Raw genomic sequence first — 17,879 nt, forward strand, 5'->3', positions numbered from 1 at the left:
CACACCTCCTGCGTCCTACAATCCCTCTAGCCTCATGTTCACACATTATGATCTTTCTGGAAACCAAAAATCTCCTCTGTGGGAATCAACACAGATTACACAAATAACGATCTTGTGAAATCCAGCTCGCTCTGTTTGGTCAATGGGACCCAGGATGCAGCAAACATTTGCGTCTAGGCTGATGTCGTGTTCCTTGTCCACGAGACCCATGAGGCAGTAAACGCCAGCATACTGGTTGATGACACATTCCTTGACTTCAGAAAACTATCGCCTAATGAACGAAATACAAGCATACAAAATATCAAAGCAGCCTTGAGGTTGCATTAAGAGTCCGGCAAACGGATCATATGAGAATGGAGAAACCTTCATTTTTTTTCTTTTTATTTGCACATCAAGTTCCATAGCACCAAATTGAGGAACAAATCTCCAAAATCATGGAATGTGTCAGTACATGAAATTACAACATAAAAGTAATAACACAAAAATAAAATGTTTATGAACCCGAAAAAGTAAATCCGTAAGTTTAAGTAAACGCAATCAACAATACAAGAAGAATCAACTTAATTTTTCAAGGAACTCCTCGACAGAATAGGAGGAGTGACCAACAAGGAAACTCTTCAGTTTAGATTTGAACGCACGTGAATTACTGCTAAGAGTTTTGAATTTGAGTGGTAGCTTATTGAAAATGGATGCAGCATTATACTGCACACCTTTCCGCACAAGAGTTAAGCACGTCTGATCCAAATGCAGGATTGATTTCTGCCGAGTGTTAACTCAGTGAAAGCTGATTATTCTTGGGAATAAACTAATACTGGTAACAAGAAACGACAATAAAGAAATGAATATAGAGCAGCCAATGTCAAAATACCCAGACTCGTGAACAGGGGTCGACCACTTATGGCCCGAACCGTCCATTTCTGAGCCAAAAATATCCTTTTAGAATGGGAAGAGTTACCCCAAAATATAATACAATACGATATAAGTGAATAAAAATAAGCAAAGTAGACTAATTTCATGTCGAATGATCACTGACTTCAGATACCATTCAAATAGTAAAAATGGCAGCACTAAGTCTCTGAACAAGATTCTGAATGTGGGCTTTCCACGACGGTTTACTATCTATCTGAACACGTAGAAATTTGAACTGTCGAGTTTCGCTAATCATATGCCCATTTTGTGACATTAAAATGTCAGGTTTTGTTGAATTGTACGTTAGAAACTGTAAAAACTAAGTCTTACTGCGATTTAGCATTAGTTTATTTTCTACAAGCCATGAACTTCGGTCATGAACTGCACTATTTGAAACCAAGCCAATGCTGCATACAACATCCTTTACAAACAAGCTAGTGTCATCAGCAAACAGAAATATTTTAGAGTTACTTGTAATACTAGAGGGCATATCATTTATATAAATAAAAAACAGGAGTGGCCCCAACACTGATCGCCGGGGCACCCCCCACTTGACCATATCCCCACTCAGACCTCACATCACAGCCATTCTAAACATTGTGAATAATGATCGTTTGCTGTCTGTTGCTAAAGTAAGAGGTGAACCAATTGTGAGCTACTCCCAGTATTCCATAATGGTCCATCTTCTGGAGCAATATTTTGGGGTCGACGAAAGTGACCGATCCCACCCGTCGGCTTTGACCTGTGACGTAAGGCTGTTGTGGTGTGTAATGTCACGGAGTTTAGTTTGTGAGAGTGGCGGGTTTTTAGGTGTCGTTTTGATGTGGTCGTTGGGGCTCTCTTGTGGTATGTTTGTGTGTTGTGAGTTAGGTGATATTTTTGGTTTAGTTTGTGGCGTGTTTATAGGTGGCTATTGTTGCGGTCGGTGGTTCTCTCTGGTGGTGTGTTTACAGTAGCACGTTATGTGGTATATGGGGTTCATTTGCGTGGTAGCATTACACGTGTGTAGTATCAGTGGTGACGGTGCTTTCAGCGGAATATTTTTCAGTGAGTTAATGATTTTGGTTTTGTTATGTCACGTTATTGTTTTTTTTCTGTTCATTGTGTGTGAATTTTGGTAAATTGCTTTGTTTATGCCTTTGGTAGGGATGGGTAAGACTGACAAAGTCAACAGTTCTTTGTTGTCGAGGATGATGGGGGACAGTGAGTTGTCTCTAATAAAATTTCTTCAGCTATTCGGCCTATTGGTTGAAGTCGTGAAGTGTTCAGTGTGTCGTGAAGAAATGAGGCTTACTAAAGTTCTGGCATCTCTGACTAGGGACGGCTATACGTGGAGATGTCGTAAGGATAACAGGTCAAGGGAAGTGTTCGACTCCAATTTTGATTTTCTAGGTGTTTTTTTGTGGTAGGATTAAGTGTGGATGTGGTGTCGAAATTTCTGAGATTTATAGTGTGGTATCGGTTGTTTCTGTTGATCTATATAGGACAAGGGAAGTGATCAATTCCAGTGGATTGTGTGTGTAGTGGAATTTGGGAAGTTTGTGGGATTTTGTTATTTTAGTGTTTTTGTCATTTGGTGTACTGGAATGTGTTTATATTTAGTTTGTCCCCACCCAAAAACCCTCAATTTCTCACACTTGTCCTGTTAGTTTGATTAGGTTTTGTATGGAAGGCGTGTGTGTGTTTGTTTTTCGATGTATTTTCATGTCTGTTGTCATGTTTATATAATGACGTCACATGCGCCATATTGGAGTCGTAGTGGATGGTAGTTTCCGCCATATTTGTGATGTCATGGGTCAAAGCAGACGGGTGGAATCTGACACTTCCGTATTTCCATATTTTGTGATCAACACAATCAAATGCCTTAGTTAAAACAAAAAAAATATGCCCAGGCTTCCAAACCTTTTGCTTAACCCATTCAGTACCTCACAGAGAAAAGAAAATATAGCATTTTCCGTTGTTAAACAACGAGCCGAACTGTACATCTGATAGCAAATTGTGTGATATAAAATGATCAATTATCCTTGCATACACAGCCTTTTCAATAACTTTAGCAAACACTGATGGAGTAGTAATAGGTCTAAAATTATCTACATTATCCCTTTCTCCCTTTTTATAAAGCAGCTTTACTACTGAGTACTTTAATCGTTCAGGAAACTGATCACTCCTAAAGGAAAAATTACAAACATTGCTAAATACAGGGCTAACATGTGCAGAACAGTACTTTATTATTCTGCTAGGCACGCCATCATAACCATGAGAGTCATTAGTCTTCAGTGATTTAATTATTGTCACAATCTCGCCATTGTCTGTATCACAGCGGAGTATTTCAGACATCAATCTTGGAAAGGCATTTGCCAAGAAAGTTATACAATTCCCTGTAGAAACTAAAATTTTTATTTAATTCACCAGTAACACTCAGAAAATAATTGTTAAATACTGCACATACATCTGATTTATCAGTAACAGAAATATTTTTACTACAAACTGACTTTATATCGTCAACCTTGTAACTTCAAGTGTCCAGCAAGGGTATGTTCATACGATCATTACTGTTAAAAAAGATACAAAAGATCTAATGAATAATATCAGACACTCCAAGAGACTATTTGCAAACAATGCTGTTGTATGTAGAGAAATCTCAAAACAAGGAAATTGTAGATGAATGCAGTGAACCGACACTTGGTGCAGACATTGGCAGCTGATCAATAACAAACATAAAAAAAGCTGTAACATGAAGCACATAAATTGGTGGAAAGATTTTGTTATATGATTGCTGAACAGTTACTGTAAGCAATCACACCCATCACATAACTTATCTGGGAAAAAGTGTGCCAAGCAATTTACAGTTGAATGACTACATAAAACTAATCGTAAGGATAGCCGACAGATTTGGTGGAAACATTTTCAGGAAGTGCGGTCCTCGCACAGATAGCTAACCAAAACCTCATTTGAACAATACTAGACTATTGCTTGTCACTCTGGGTCCCTTACCAGATAGGACTGATAGAGCAAATAGAGAAGATCCAAAGAGCAGCAGCATGTTTTATAACAGGTTCCTACAGTAAGCACGAAAACATCAAGGAGATGCTCATCCAGATTCACTTGCCGCTACAAGAGAGGCATTTTGCTTCACTACGTTGCTTTGAAACATCACATTTACTTCATGAAAGAGCAAAATTCTAAAATTTTGCACAATCTCATAGTAAAGTTAACAACACACCAACGAGTAGAGATGGTGAGCCATCGAATGGCACATTAACAAGGTCTCTCCCTCTCCCCCCCCCCCAACACACACACACACACACACACACAAATGCGCGCGTGCGTGAGTAAACTGACTACTATTTTTTTTTTTTACATTTGCTCATATGACACATACAATACAAAACCTAATGATCTATAATTTTTATCAGCACATACAACTAGTGTCAGGAACAAAAGGTGTGAGTCCAACAAACAAGAAAATGGTTCACAACAGTCAAAGTTTCTCTATTTGCATTCGGACATACGGCACTTTTTTTTTCTTTTTTAACCCAGAATCTACGGTAAACAGATGCCACTGTTCGTTCACAAAAATAAATGTTATACACTTTGGTGATAGTTACGCAAGAAATTAGTTTACAATTCACTCTAAAATTACGGCGATCTCCCGATGAAAGCTGTTAGATAAATAACAATGGCCGGTTCTCTCAAATCGTGCTTAAGAGCAGAATGCACTATTAAACAATGACATACAATAAGACTCCTATTACTCACTCTCTTCAATCAGCAAAGGTCTATTTCTTCACCACAACGTACATATGAGAACAGCTACGAACAAAACAAATACAAACACGTAGTCATCGCTACGGACTCCACCATAAACATTCTGCTACTTTATCAGTTTCAACAGTAATTTCAACGTACTGGTGAACAGTTACATTGCATTACAGACAGTTATATTTCCATTTATTTACTAGTTTGCTTGAAATTGTGACAAACCTCTTAACTAGTCACAAACAACACAAATAATCATCGGCATAATCTTGGTTTCGACATTGTACATACCAAAGATGGCTTTCGTTTCCAAGGGTTTTCAATAACTTCCCTATTTGACTGTGGAAACAAGGGAAAAAGTGTTGCCAGGGGAGTAAAAAGTTTAAGTGGTTTACAGAAGATTTTAAAAATTACTGTAGGTATGCTTCATATCGATGCTTTTCATACTCAGTTGCGCTAAAATATGTACGGCGGTAAGTTTGACACAGCAGTACTGAAATCAGAGGTAAATGGTAAGTTGGCTCATTGAAAGCCCTGATCAAGTGAGGCTAATCGCGGCAGAAGTTGGTGAGAGGTTGATTTAAGTTCTTAGTTTATTGCTGTTAAGTTGCTACATGCTGCTTTAAAATTGTTTATTGTTGTCCGTTGATAATCAAGTATTATACGATTAATGGTAATGGCACGAGCGACCTCAAGGTTTGCAATTTGCCCTTTTATTGATATTAATAACTTTGAACATATGATTATGGCATTCGAAACCAGCTGTGTTTTGACTATCAGAGGACATTAGTATGATTTGAAAGGTCTGCATTTTATGCATGTAGTACACAGAGGATGACATGTATCTCTAGAACTACGTGTTTGCTTTAAAAATAGTTGTTTTTCACTCTAAGGATTCGTAACCAATAGACAAGCAAAATAAAGAATGTGAGGAACCGTTTCAAATCAGTTAAAAAGAATATTTTGGCTAATATGATAGAATTGGACAAACACTATAACATTGTTTGCTTCGGTTCATATAAAATTACGGTCGTTGAAATAAGCTAGTAACAGGTATTATATATTAACAATTTCAGACACAAAATGAGCAGTTCTGAGGAGGTTTCATGGATCACCTGGTTCTGCAGCCAACGTGGGAACGAATTCTTCTGTGAGGTTAGTTAAGTAGAAAGTACTAATTCTCCGTGTTACACTAAGTCTGCATATTTCTTTTAGATATTTACTTTACTGTGCGCAACTCTTGAGACTAAAGCGGTAACTCGGTATTAATAACTGAACAGTGCACGATAAGGATAAATAAACGAGCTTAATATTCATAACAGATTCTAATCCTCTCGTACATTTTATTTATTTCTTAATTAATGCATACATAATCAGTAGATAATCGGCCTATGGATATGTCATCATTAAATCACCCCATCTTCATTTTTCCTTTTTATTTGTAAGTATTGTTAACAAGTATGACAATGTGTGTATTAAAAGTTTTTTTTTTAATCATGAATGTGTAATTAGTACCTTGTGAATGAAGATAAGGTAAAGTCAGAGTGATAATAGTTAGATCAACAGGTAAGATAAACATGAATATTACTGATGCCTGGCAACGTTGGTGTATGCCTAACAGAAGTCCGTCCTATCTAAATGTCCAGGGGTTTCAAAAATACTTTCATAAACCCTGGTAACATGTTCCAAATGTTCAAACGTGTGTGAATTACAAAGGGACCAAACTGCTGAGATCATTGGTTCCGGAGCACGTTCCATATGCCAAAACATGAATAATGTTTATATATACATAAAGTGAAAAACGCTTCGTTTTTGAGTTATTAAAGTAATGAAAGTTGACTTTCAACAGATTCCAAGTACACAATCCAACAACTTTACCTATACTATGTGATCAAGTGTGTCAGGACACCTGGCTGAAAATGACTTAAAAGTTTGTGGCGCCCTCCATTGGTAATGTTGGAATTCAGTATGGTGTTGCCCCATCCTTAGCCTTGATGACAGCTTTCACTCTCACAGGCATATGCTCAGTCAGGCGCTGGAAGGTTTCTTGGGGAATGGCAGCTCATTCTTCACGGAGTGCTGCGCTAAGGAGAGATACCAATGTTGGTTGGTGAGGCCTGGCACGAAGTCTGCATTCCAAAACATTCCAAAGGTGTTCTATAGGATGCAGGCCAGTCCATTACAGGGATGTTGTTGTTGTGTAACCACGCGTAGGACATCTATGTAGGCCTGTGCGGTGATAGTGTCACGCAAAACAACAAGGGGTGCTAGCCTCCTCCATGAAAAACATGTCCACACCATAACACCACCGCCTCCGAATTTTACTGTTGGCACTACACACGCTGGCAGATTACGTTCACTGAACATTCACCATACCCACAGCCTGCCATCGGATCGCCACATTGTGTACAGTGATTCGTCAACTACACAACGTTTTTCCACTGTTGAATCATCCAATTTTAATGCTCCTTACACCAAGCGGGTCATCGTTTGGCATTTATCGCCATGATGTGTGGCTTATGAGCAGCCGCTCAACCATGAAATCAAAGGTTTCTTGCCTCCTGCCTAACTGTCATAGTACTCACAGTGGAGCCTGGTGCAGTTTGGAATTCCTGTGTGATGGTTGGGATAAATATGTCTATTACGACCCTCTTCAACTGTTGGCCGTCTCTATCAGTCAACAGACAAGGTCAGCCTGTACGCTTTTGTGCTGTACGTGTCCCTTTGTGTTTCCACTTCACTACCATATCGGAAACAGTGGACCTAGGGATGTTTAGGAGTGTTGAAATCTTGCGTACAGATGTATGACCCAAGTGACACCCAGTCACCTGACCACGTTCGAAGTCCATGAGCTCTGCAGAGTGCCCCATTCTGCTCTCTCGCGATGTCTAATGACTACCGAGATCTCTGATATCGAGTACCTGGCAGCAGTTGGCAGCCCAATGCACATAATATGAAAACGTATGTTTTTTTGGGGGTGTACGGATACTTTTGATCACCTAGTGTATATATGCACTTGTTTGACTCTCTGTATCGTAGATGGCGTTGTGTTGCCAGGGAGAGTTATTTATATTTGTATGTCTTCATGCCCCTTATGTACATCTACTACAGGTGGTTAGTGAACTGGAAGTATTTTGTTCAAATATGGCAGAATATTCATTTTATATACTACCCTTATGACTGGTAATGGATTTGAGGCTGTGCAGTTGTATCAGACAGCATTCCCAGGCCAAAGACAACTGCCATCCTACATTTGGTCCTGTGTATCTTTATGTAGCCAAGGCAGGGTCAGAAACATCACAGACTATGGATTGAGGAAGATCATATGTTGCTCATGTGCACTGTTGAAGAAGAACCAGTTATCAGCACAAGACAAGTTGCCCTGGCATGTTGTACAATGTGAATATAATTAAAGTTAAACTTTCAATACGCTGTAGAAATAACAACACTGGTCAGAACGATATCAAATAGCAAGAGGATATTATTGGAGAAGGGCAAAATGTATGGCAAAAGAGAAAAAAAAATAGTGTGGAAATTGATTACTAGATGGTGCTGTATGTCTCGGAATACGTAAGTGAAAACACCTGTCATGCACACGACCCATTGAAGTTGATATAAACACTCTGGGTACATGGCTTTTCATCCTTTTGTGTCTGCGACTTTCTCTATGACTGTCTCAATGCAGGATCGTGCTCTGCTTGTAATGCTGTATTACAAGAATGATGGCTGTGCACAAGTCGCTCTGCAGAGGTTCCAGACACTGAAGTGTTTGAAAAAAGGTGTTGGTCCGAAGACTGCCATGAGTCTGGAGAAAATGATTTGGAAATTCAAAAAGACGGGTTCTTTTGGTGTGCAACCTGGTAGAGGAAGGAAAGGAATGATTTGATGTCAGTGGAAGCAGTGGCCACAGCAATGCAGGAGGAAACGAGTGGTGGTGTGCCAATGTGTAGCACACAGAGAATTGCCTGAACATTGGACATACCTGTGAGCACTGTGTGTAAAATCCTACGAAACATCCTCCTTTGCTATCCATTCGAAATTACCCATGTGCACAACTTCCTTCCTGTTGACCTGCCAGCAAGAGAGACCTTTGTTGTAGACTTTCTTGCCTGCATGGAAGTGGACAGTGATTGGCCATGGCAGATGTCGTAGACAGATCAAGCCCACTTCCTTCTGACAGCGAGCCTTGAGCAGCTGCTGGTGAAGTATCAGTGCAGCAGCAGTGCAGTAGCGAGTCGCATATTTAGCTTTCATATTTGTTTTGTAGTTTGATTCTTAATTTATTTCAGAGTGTTTGTGCGCTTGCATATTTAATTACATAAAATCCTTGCATATTCTCGTATTTGAGAGGAGTAATATTGCTTATTGATAGCCGAAGAGTATAAATTGGCGGAGTCATTAGATATTAGCAGTAGGATGGTTAGGATGTGTACGGGCCCAGGAGGAACTGGCTCGCAGTTCGCGAGCAGCTGAGCATGCTGTTGGCCACAGTCAGCCGCCTTCAGTCTGCTGCCTCGAGGTGCAGCGACGGCGGAGGGTCTGGCGTGTTGCTTGAGACACCCCCAGGTGTAACTTGCTGCATCCGCTGACTCAGCTGCCGAGGCACCTTCCAATGTACCCTGCGCATTGGGGCCGCCCTCACCTCAGGGTGAGTGGCGGACTGCAACGCATTAGCGTTGCTCGAGGCTGAGGGCCAATGTGAAGGCTGGCCTCGCCCTTTCATCCTGTCAGTGGGCAGGTGGCTGCTCCTTCAGTAGGGCCCTAGCAGGCATACGGGGGCAAAGGCTTGCTGGTTATCGGGAGCTCCAACGTTAGGCGGGTGATGGAGCCCTTTAGGGAAATAGCTTACAGGGTTGGAAAGAAATCCAACATGCACTCGGTTTGTCTGCTGGGGGGCCTCATCCAAGATGTGGAGGCGGCCTTGCCTGTGGATATCGAGCGTACGGGGTGCAGTCGTCTGCAAGTAGTTGCTCACGTTGGCACCAATGATGCCTGTCGCTTGGGTTCTGAGGCGATCCTCAGTTCGTACAGGCGGATGGCGGATTTGGTGAAGACCGCTGGCCTCGCATGTGGGGTGCAAGCAGAGCTCTATTTGCAGCATCATTCCCAGAGTGGATCGGGGTCCTTTGATTTGGAGCCGAGTGGAGGGTCTCAACGAGAGGTTTCGTCGACTCTGTGGCGGTCTTGGCTGCAAATTTCTAGACTTGCGCTATTGGGTGGGGAATTGTAGGACACCACTAGATAGGTCAGGGGTGCACTACACAAAGGAAGTGGCTACTCGGGTAGCAGAGTACTTGTGGTGTGCACATGGGGGTTTTTTAGGCTAGGCAGTAGTGCGAGGTGTCCTGATGAAGACTCGTCAGTCGACGTGTAGGCAGGGAAATCAGGACGTGCTCAGTGTAAAGACACTTCAGCTGTCAAGATATTAGCAGTAAATTTTCAGAGTGTTTGGAATAAAGTTCCTGAATGTACTGCCCTCCAGGAAGCGTGTGGCGCCCAAATTATTCTCGGGGCTGAGACCTGGCTGAACCCTGAGATAGGAAGTTCTGAAATATTTAGTGAGGGTTGGAACGTGTATCAGAAAGAAAGATTAGACACCGTAGAAGGTGGTGTCATCATTGGAGTTGACAAAAATATTGTGTCTACTGAGGTCGAAGTGGAGTGTGATTGTGAAGTTATCTGGACATGTTTAACAGGGCTAGGGGAAATAAAGTTAATTGTGGGGTGTTATTACCGGCCACCAGGTTCCACTGTGACAGTTTTAGAATCATTCAAAGGGAGTCTACATTCTGTATCACAGAAGTACCCGGATCATGCTATATTAGTCGGAGGCGACTTCAACCTACCTAGTATAGACTGGGATGTCTATGGATTCATTACAGGTGATACAGACAAGCTGTCGTGTGAATTACTTTAGAACACGTTATCAGAAAACTGTCTTGAGCAGCTAAATAGACAGCCAACGTGTAATGGAAATATTTTAGATCTGGTAGCCACGAACAGACCAGACCTCATTGACGGCGTCAGTGTTGAGACAGTGATTAGTGATCACGATGATGTCATTACAACTATGGTTACGAAAGTTAAAAAGTCGGTCAAGAAGGCTAGGAGAGTATTCTTACTAAAAAGAGCAGATAAGCAGTTGTTAGCATCCCACTTAGTAAATGAATAGACTTCATTTACTTCTCGTATGATGGACATGGAAGAATTATGGGCAAATTTTAAACACATTGTAAATCACGCATTGGACAAGTATGTGCCGAAAAAGTGGGTTACAGACGGAAAAGACCCACCGTGGTTTGACAGCGCAATTCGGAGAATGCTCAGGAAGCAAAGGCAGTTGCACTCAGGTACAAGAAAGATCGGGAGAATGAGGACAGGCAAAAGTTAGTAGAGATTCGTGCTGCTGTAAAAAGAGCGATGCATGAAGCATACAACCACTACCACCGTCATACCTTAGCAAAAGATCTTGCTGAAAACCCAAGGAAATTCTGGTCTCACGTAAAATCGGTAAGCAGGTGGAAGGCTTCCATCCAGGCACTCACCAATCAGTCTGGCCTGGCAACGGAAGACAGCAAAACGGAAGCTGAAATTTTAAATTTAGCATTTGAGAAATCTTTCACGTACGGGGATCGTACAAACATACTGCCGTTTGAGTCTCGTACAGACATCGTGATAGACATCCCTGGGGTTGTGAAGCAGCTGAATGGGTTGACAATAAATAAATCAACAGGTCCTGATGGGATTCCAATTCAGTTTTACAGAGTACTCTACTGCATTGGCTCCTTACTTAGCTTGCATTTATCGCAAATCTCTTGCCCAACGTAAAGTCCCGAGCGACTGGAAAAAAGCGCAGGTGATGCCTGTATATAAGAAGGGTAGAAGGACAGATCCTCAAAATTACAGACCAATATCCTTAACATCAGTTTGTTGCAGGATTCTCGAACATATTCTCAGTTTGAATATAAAGAATTTCCTTGAGACAGAGAAGTTGCTGTCCATGCATCAGCACGGCTTTAGAAAGCATCGCTCCCGCGAAACGCAACTCACCCTTTTTTCACACGATATCTTGCGAACCATGGATGAAGGGTATAAGACGGATGCCATATTCCTTGACTTCCGGAAAGCGTTTTACTCGGTGCCCCACTGCAGACTGTTAACTAAGGTACGAGCATATGGGATTGTTTCCCAAGTATGTGAGTGGCTCAAAGACTTTCTAAATAATAGAACCCAGTATGTTGTCCTCGATGGTGAGTGTTCATCGGAGGTGAGGGTATCATCTGGAGTGCCCCAGGGAAGTGTGGTAGGTCTGCTGTTGTTTTCTATCTACATAAATGATCTTTTGGATAGAGTGGATAGCAATGTGTGGCTGTTTGCTGATGATGATGTGGTGTACGGGAAGGGTCGTCATTGAGTGACTGTAGGAGGATACAAGATGTCTTGTACAGGGTTTGTGATTGGTGTAAAGAATGGCAGCTAACTCTCTAAATATAGATAAATGTAAATTAATGCAGATGAATAGGAAAAAGAATCCTGTAATGTTTGAGTACTCCATTAGTAGTGTAGCGCTTGACACAGTCATGTCAATTAAATATTTGGGCGTAACATTGCAGAGCGATATGAAGTGGGACAAGCATGTAATGGCAGTTGTGGGGAAGGCGGATGGTCGTCTTCGGTTGGGAAGCTGTGGTTCATCTGTAAAGGAGACCGCTTATAGAACGCTGGTGCGACCTATTCTTGAGTACTGCTCGAGCGTTTGGGATCCCTATCAGGTCGGATTGAGGGAGGACATAGAAGAAATTCAGAGGCGGGCTGCTAGATTGGTTACTGGTTGGAAATGCTTCAGGAACTTGGGTGGGAGTCTCTAGAGGAAAGGAGGCGTTCTTTTTGTGAATCGCTACTGAGGAAATTTAGAGAACCAGCATTTGAGGCTGACTACAGTACAATTTTACTGCCACCAACTTACATTTCGTGGAAAGACCACAAAGATAAGATAAGAGAGATTAGGACTCGAACAGAGGCATATAGGCAGTCATTTTTCCCTCGTTCTGTTAGGGAGTGGAACAGGGAGAGAAGATGCTAGTTGTGGTACGAGGTACCCTCCACCACGCACCATATGGTGATGTAGTTGTAGAGGCCAGTATACAGAGTTGTCAAATATGGGCAACGGAAAAGCCACATGCGAATCAACCAGTACCACTTCATCCTTAATAGGACTGTGTGTGGTGCGGGTTTACAGCATCATTTATCATAGGGCTGTATTTTTTCGAAGAGATCGGTGCTGCAGGCCAGTGTGGCTGAGTGGTTCTAAGTGCTTCAGTCTGGAACTGCGCGACTGCTATAGTCGCAGGTTCGAATCCTGCCTCAGGCTTGGATGTGTGTGATGTCCTTAGGTTAGTTAGGTTTAAGGAGTTCTAAGTTCTAGGGGACTGATGACCTCAGCAGTTAAGTCCCATAGTGCTCAGAGCCATTTGAGACAGGTGCTTCCAGTCCTTTTACCTGTACTGTCACTGGTAAGCACCATGAGTGTCTTTTGTGGAAAAACGTCAATCCAGCTCTCCAAACAGCAGGGGTGTGTGGATGGGATCATTTTTTTGCAAGATGGTGCACCTTCGCACATTGCAAATTCAGTTAAGCAGCTGCTGAAGTGCCATACTGGAAATGCTCAAATTACCAGCCGCCGTTTCCCTACAGTCTGGCTGTCCCGATCACCTGATCTTAATCAGTGTGACTTCTGGCTGTGGGGCTATGTGAAAGCTGTGTTCTGATTGCAAACTTAGCTGCACTGAAGGCACGCATTATGCAACACATTCTGCACATGACCCCGGAAACACTTCGATCAGTTGTGGAACATGCTGTTTCTCAATTTCAACTTGTTGCAGAAAACGGTGGACAGTGTGTGCCAGTCACACAGTAACTAATCATCAGATTGATTTTGATTTATGCTTTTTATATGGTTTTTGGCCTCAGGTCAATTAAAAACAGACTTTTCCCATCTGCTGTGATATGAACTTGCAGTGGTGGATGGGCTTACATAACTAACAGTATCACACCTGTACACCCGTGAACGCTGAGTAGTGCAGTTTGTTTAATGTCAAATGTTCATCTTAGCCATTGTTTTTTTATTCATTTGTCATTTGTAGTTGACCACTATTAAATTATGATGCTTACAGTGCCAGACTGCTATTCGTTTTGCCCCCTTCTACGATAATATTCCATTGCAATTTGACGTCATTCTGACAAGTAGTAGTATTTCTACAGTGGTTTTAATGTTTAACTTTAATTACAATCACACTGTACATCTCAAAGTTCCATATGGATTTCCTGAGCAACTCACGAGTCCATGTCATCCCCAGAGGAACTTCTGCTGATGGTTTGTTGTACAGACTGTGACTCTATTGCTTGTCGTTCCATTGTTGTTTATAGGCAAGTCAATGTTTGGAAGAAATGGAATAACAAATTTCCACAGTGAACACACATGGGCTGACTACAATCCTCATGCTACAGTACACGGTAGACATCTGCATTAGTTTGAGAGTAACGTGTGGGCTGGAATTGTAAGTGACTGTCTGATAGGGCCATGCATTCTCCCAGCACATCTTAAAGGTGCTGCCTACAGGGATTTTATTCAGAACACTCGCAAAGGCATCCTAGATGATATGCCTCTGCAAATAAGGAGAAACATTTGGTTTATGCCTGATGGAGCTCCAGTACGTTTCAGTCTCAGTGTTTGAGATGCACTGGCTGATGGCTGCCTTGACAGCTGCATATACTAACAAAAATAATCAATTTTTGAAAATATAAAATAATTGGATAGAAAAAAAGGTACTCACCAAGCAACAACAAGATAATAAAGTTATAAAGATACTTAAATTTGCAAGCCAGTGGGTTTTTCTGGCAGAATGATTGAAGGAGAAGGAAAAGGCCTGGTGAGGTTTAGGAAATGAGGAGAGTTCGGAAAAGTTTCCCAGGACGTTGGATCAGGGGAGACTTAGCAAATGGGAGAGAAGGAAAGACTGATTGTTGGGGACTGCACCAGATGAGGTTTAGCTCTCCGATTTTCAACTCACGTCTGATGCAATCCCCCTCAGTCAGTCTTTCTGTCTCATCCTGTATGATAGGGCTCTCCTGACCCAGGGTTTTAGGCGACTAGAAAACTCTCCCCATTTCCTAACTGAGCGAGGTGGTGCAGCGGCTAGCACACTGGACTCGCATTCGGGAGGACGACGGTTTAATTCTGTGTCCGACCATCCTGATTTAGGTTTTCCATAATTTCCCTAAATCGCTGTAGGCAATGCCGGGATGGTTCCTTCAAAAGGGCATGGCTGACTTCCTTCAACGTCCTTCCCTAATCCGATGAGACTGATGACCTCGCTGTCTGCTCTTCTCCCCAAAACAACCCAACCCAATTCCCTAAACCTCACTAATCCTCCTTCCTTCTTCTTCAACCCTTCTGCCAGAAGAACAAACAACTGGCACCAAAAGCTTGCAAATTTAAATACCTTTACATATGTGTTCTCTTAGTGCCTCATGGTAAGTAGATCTTTTTTATCTATCCAGTTACATGACAGATAAATAGAGGAGGACCAGTTCCACGGCCTGCATGTTTTACCAACTTCAGTCATCTTGATAATCATCTCTGGGAGCACCATAACAATTGGTCTATGCAGTGCACCACCTGGAAGCAGATACTCTACGTTGACATGTCGTGGAAACCTGCAAAACTGTTCTAAATCATCAGGAGATATTTTAAAGGGTGTGACAGTCCATGTTTCCACAAGTGCGTGCTTGTTTAGAAGCAAGAGGACATTGCAAGTAGTTTGTTTTGATGAGCTCCAATCACCTAAAGTTAAAATTTCATTAATAACTCAAAAACGAAGCCCCACAGGTGGCTCACCACCCTTTGGTGAGCACATGCTTGCTACCACAAGGCACCAGCCTTTGCAGCACTGCTTCCTCTCTCTGTGCTACAAACCTACACTTTGACTATCTCTTACCTCCTCTGACTATCCATCGGATGACCATTTTGATGCAAGCCCTGCCTGGACTTCATTCATGATTTTGGTCTTGATTTTTAGTTTCACTCCCAGCGTTATTTTCACCTTCCATTGACAATTATAGGGTCCCCATTACTGGGTTTGACCTGCCATTTTTTTCCAAATTTTGCAGAATTGCATATTGTGTAGGGAAGGTCACCAGTGTGCAATATGCTCTGCCTCTGTGCCCTTCCACCCAGGTACTCTTCCTTCCTGTCATCATACAACGCTCAAACCCTACACAGGACCCATCCCATTGTGTAGTCAAGTACCTGCACGATGGTAGCCCGCTGACCACACAGGGATTGCACTGTTGATGGCTGTGCCGCACACTTTACATGTATGCCTCGGAGTATGTGCCCATCATGACCGTGGCATGGGGACTCCCAGCAACAGATTACTGGTCAGGTTTGCATTGCTGTGGCTGGATAGTATCAATGGGGAGAGTTTCCATTTGGAGTGGGTGGCACCATGGAGTGTAGTTCGCATATGAAGCGACTTCAACTTTGTGCTGCTGGTGGTCACGTGGCCCCAGCAGTCTCTTCAAATGGAAAGGCATCATATGATTCCCTGGTCATGCTGTGGGAGGAACACAGGACTAGAAGACAAGCAGCAGAATCCCCCTGCCCCCAATTTCTGGACTGTACCAGGACTGACAGAGACACCGTTTTGGCTGCAAAGGACAGGGTTTACAGGTGCTGCATGCCTCCAGTGTGTGTGTGTTCAGAACTGCAACTACCTCCACTGTCACGTCACGGAGACATTGCATCTGCCCCCATGGCTTGTGCCCTGACCTCGGATTTGTCTTGGTCTCCTTTTGTTCAGAAGATTCCATTGAGCCCACGATTGTTTGTTGCCTGTACTCGGCTGTCCTTGAAACATACCCAGGTTTGGAAGTGGTATCCACCAATGGCTCAGCAGTCAAAGCATGAACAGGCTTGCATACACACATGCACAATGCAGTGAACTTCAGTCTCTGCCAAATGGGTGCAGTCTCTCCATTGCTGAACTGATAGCCATTAAACTATCCCGTGGCCATGTTTATTCTTGCACTGGCAAGAGTATCCTAACCTGTAGTGACTCCCTTAGCAACGTTCAGGCTACAGACCAGTGCTACTCTCCTCACCCACTGGTTAGAGCTATCCAGGATCTAGTTTCTGACCTCCATCAAGCTGGACAACCAGTTGTTTTCATGTGGACACCCCCCCCCCACCTCCCCCCGGGTCATGTTGGGGTTTCAGGAAGTAAACAGGTTGACCAAGCTTACCACCAGGATGTCGATTCTGGAAACAGTGGTCCCAGGACCAGACCTTTGGTCATTTATACGCCATCAGTTGCCCAAAGTCTGGAACTCAGAATGGTCTGCCCTGATTTCCCCAAACAAACTGAGGTCAATTAAGGAGGCACATGATCATGTGGCTGTCTTTCCCCATGTGATACTTGCAGGAAATCCACTGTGCTCTGTCAACTTCACATTGGCCACACTTGGCTGACAGTCTCAGATGTGGGGATCCCCCCCACTGCCGATGCAGAGCCCGTCTAACAGTGTCCTAATACGGCAGCTTTGAGGCGGCATCTTAACCTTTCTGACATCCTAGCAGACGACGCTAGTGCTGCTTACCTGGTGTTACACTTTTCCCACGTAGATGGTTTCTATTTTTCCCTCTAAGGTAGGGCTTTTCGTTCTCATTGACTGCTTGGGAGGTTGATTGGGCACCCCTCTCCTGCCCCTCCCCCCTCCCCTCCCAGGTCCCTTGTCGACAGCCCAGCCTGGCCTCTGCCCTTTCCAACTTTTTTATCCTCTTTATTCTTTACCATTTCTTGGTTTCAGTGACTTGCCTGTGCTGTCTTTTCTCTGGGTTTTCATCTCTCTCGTGTGTGTGTGGGGGGGGGATTTGCCTTTCACTTCCTTCCATTGACGACCACTCCTGGTTTGCCAACTAATGGATGAAGAGACGGATGATCTTGCAGTTTAGTTCTTTTTCACTACAAACCAACCACAAAGCATTTGCAGACACGTTTGTATGATTTTTTTTTTCTTTGTTTTGGTATAGGTAACCTGTTCCCAAGGTTTGCAAAAGCATTTTTGAAACACTTCATATATTCCACAAGCTATACTATGGTGTGTGATGGAGGGTAGTTATGATACAACTTCTTTCATTCGTGAATCGGTCT

General features: G+C 42.8%; 2 protein-coding genes across 12 annotated transcripts in view; one reads left to right on the forward strand and one right to left on the reverse strand.

Annotated features, from left to right (window-relative positions):
- LOC126106608 (uncharacterized) overlaps window positions 1-4,964 on the reverse strand; it is a 182,144-nt gene extending 177,180 nt beyond the window's left edge. For 5 of the 6 annotated variants that reach the window (XM_049912953.1, XM_049912956.1, XM_049912955.1 and 2 more), the window contains exon 1: window positions 4,669-4,813. The gene's annotated coding sequence lies outside the window, so the exon portion shown is untranslated. Of the gene's footprint in view, window positions 1-4,668; window positions 4,814-4,893 lie in introns of those variants that run through there. The other variant, XM_049912952.1, reaches the window with a different exon arrangement.
- Window positions 4,959-17,879, forward strand: part of LOC126106611 (casein kinase II subunit beta-like) — a 56,516-nt gene continuing 43,595 nt past the window's right edge. For 2 of the 6 annotated variants that reach the window (XM_049912958.1, XM_049912959.1), the window contains exons 1-2: window positions 5,227-5,364; window positions 5,745-5,823. In XM_049912958.1, coding sequence (XP_049768915.1) covers window positions 5,339-5,364; window positions 5,745-5,823 — 105 coding nt within the window. In that variant the 5' untranslated portion in view covers window positions 5,227-5,338. Of the gene's footprint in view, window positions 5,088-5,178; window positions 5,365-5,575; window positions 5,596-5,744; window positions 5,824-17,879 lie in introns of those variants that run through there. The other 4 variants (XM_049912961.1, XM_049912960.1, XM_049912962.1 and 1 more) reach the window with 4 other exon arrangements.

Source organism: Schistocerca cancellata, chromosome 10 (genome assembly GCF_023864275.1).
Source record: "Schistocerca cancellata isolate TAMUIC-IGC-003103 chromosome 10, iqSchCanc2.1, whole genome shotgun sequence".
NCBI classification, from domain to species: domain Eukaryota; kingdom Metazoa; phylum Arthropoda; class Insecta; order Orthoptera; family Acrididae; genus Schistocerca; species Schistocerca cancellata.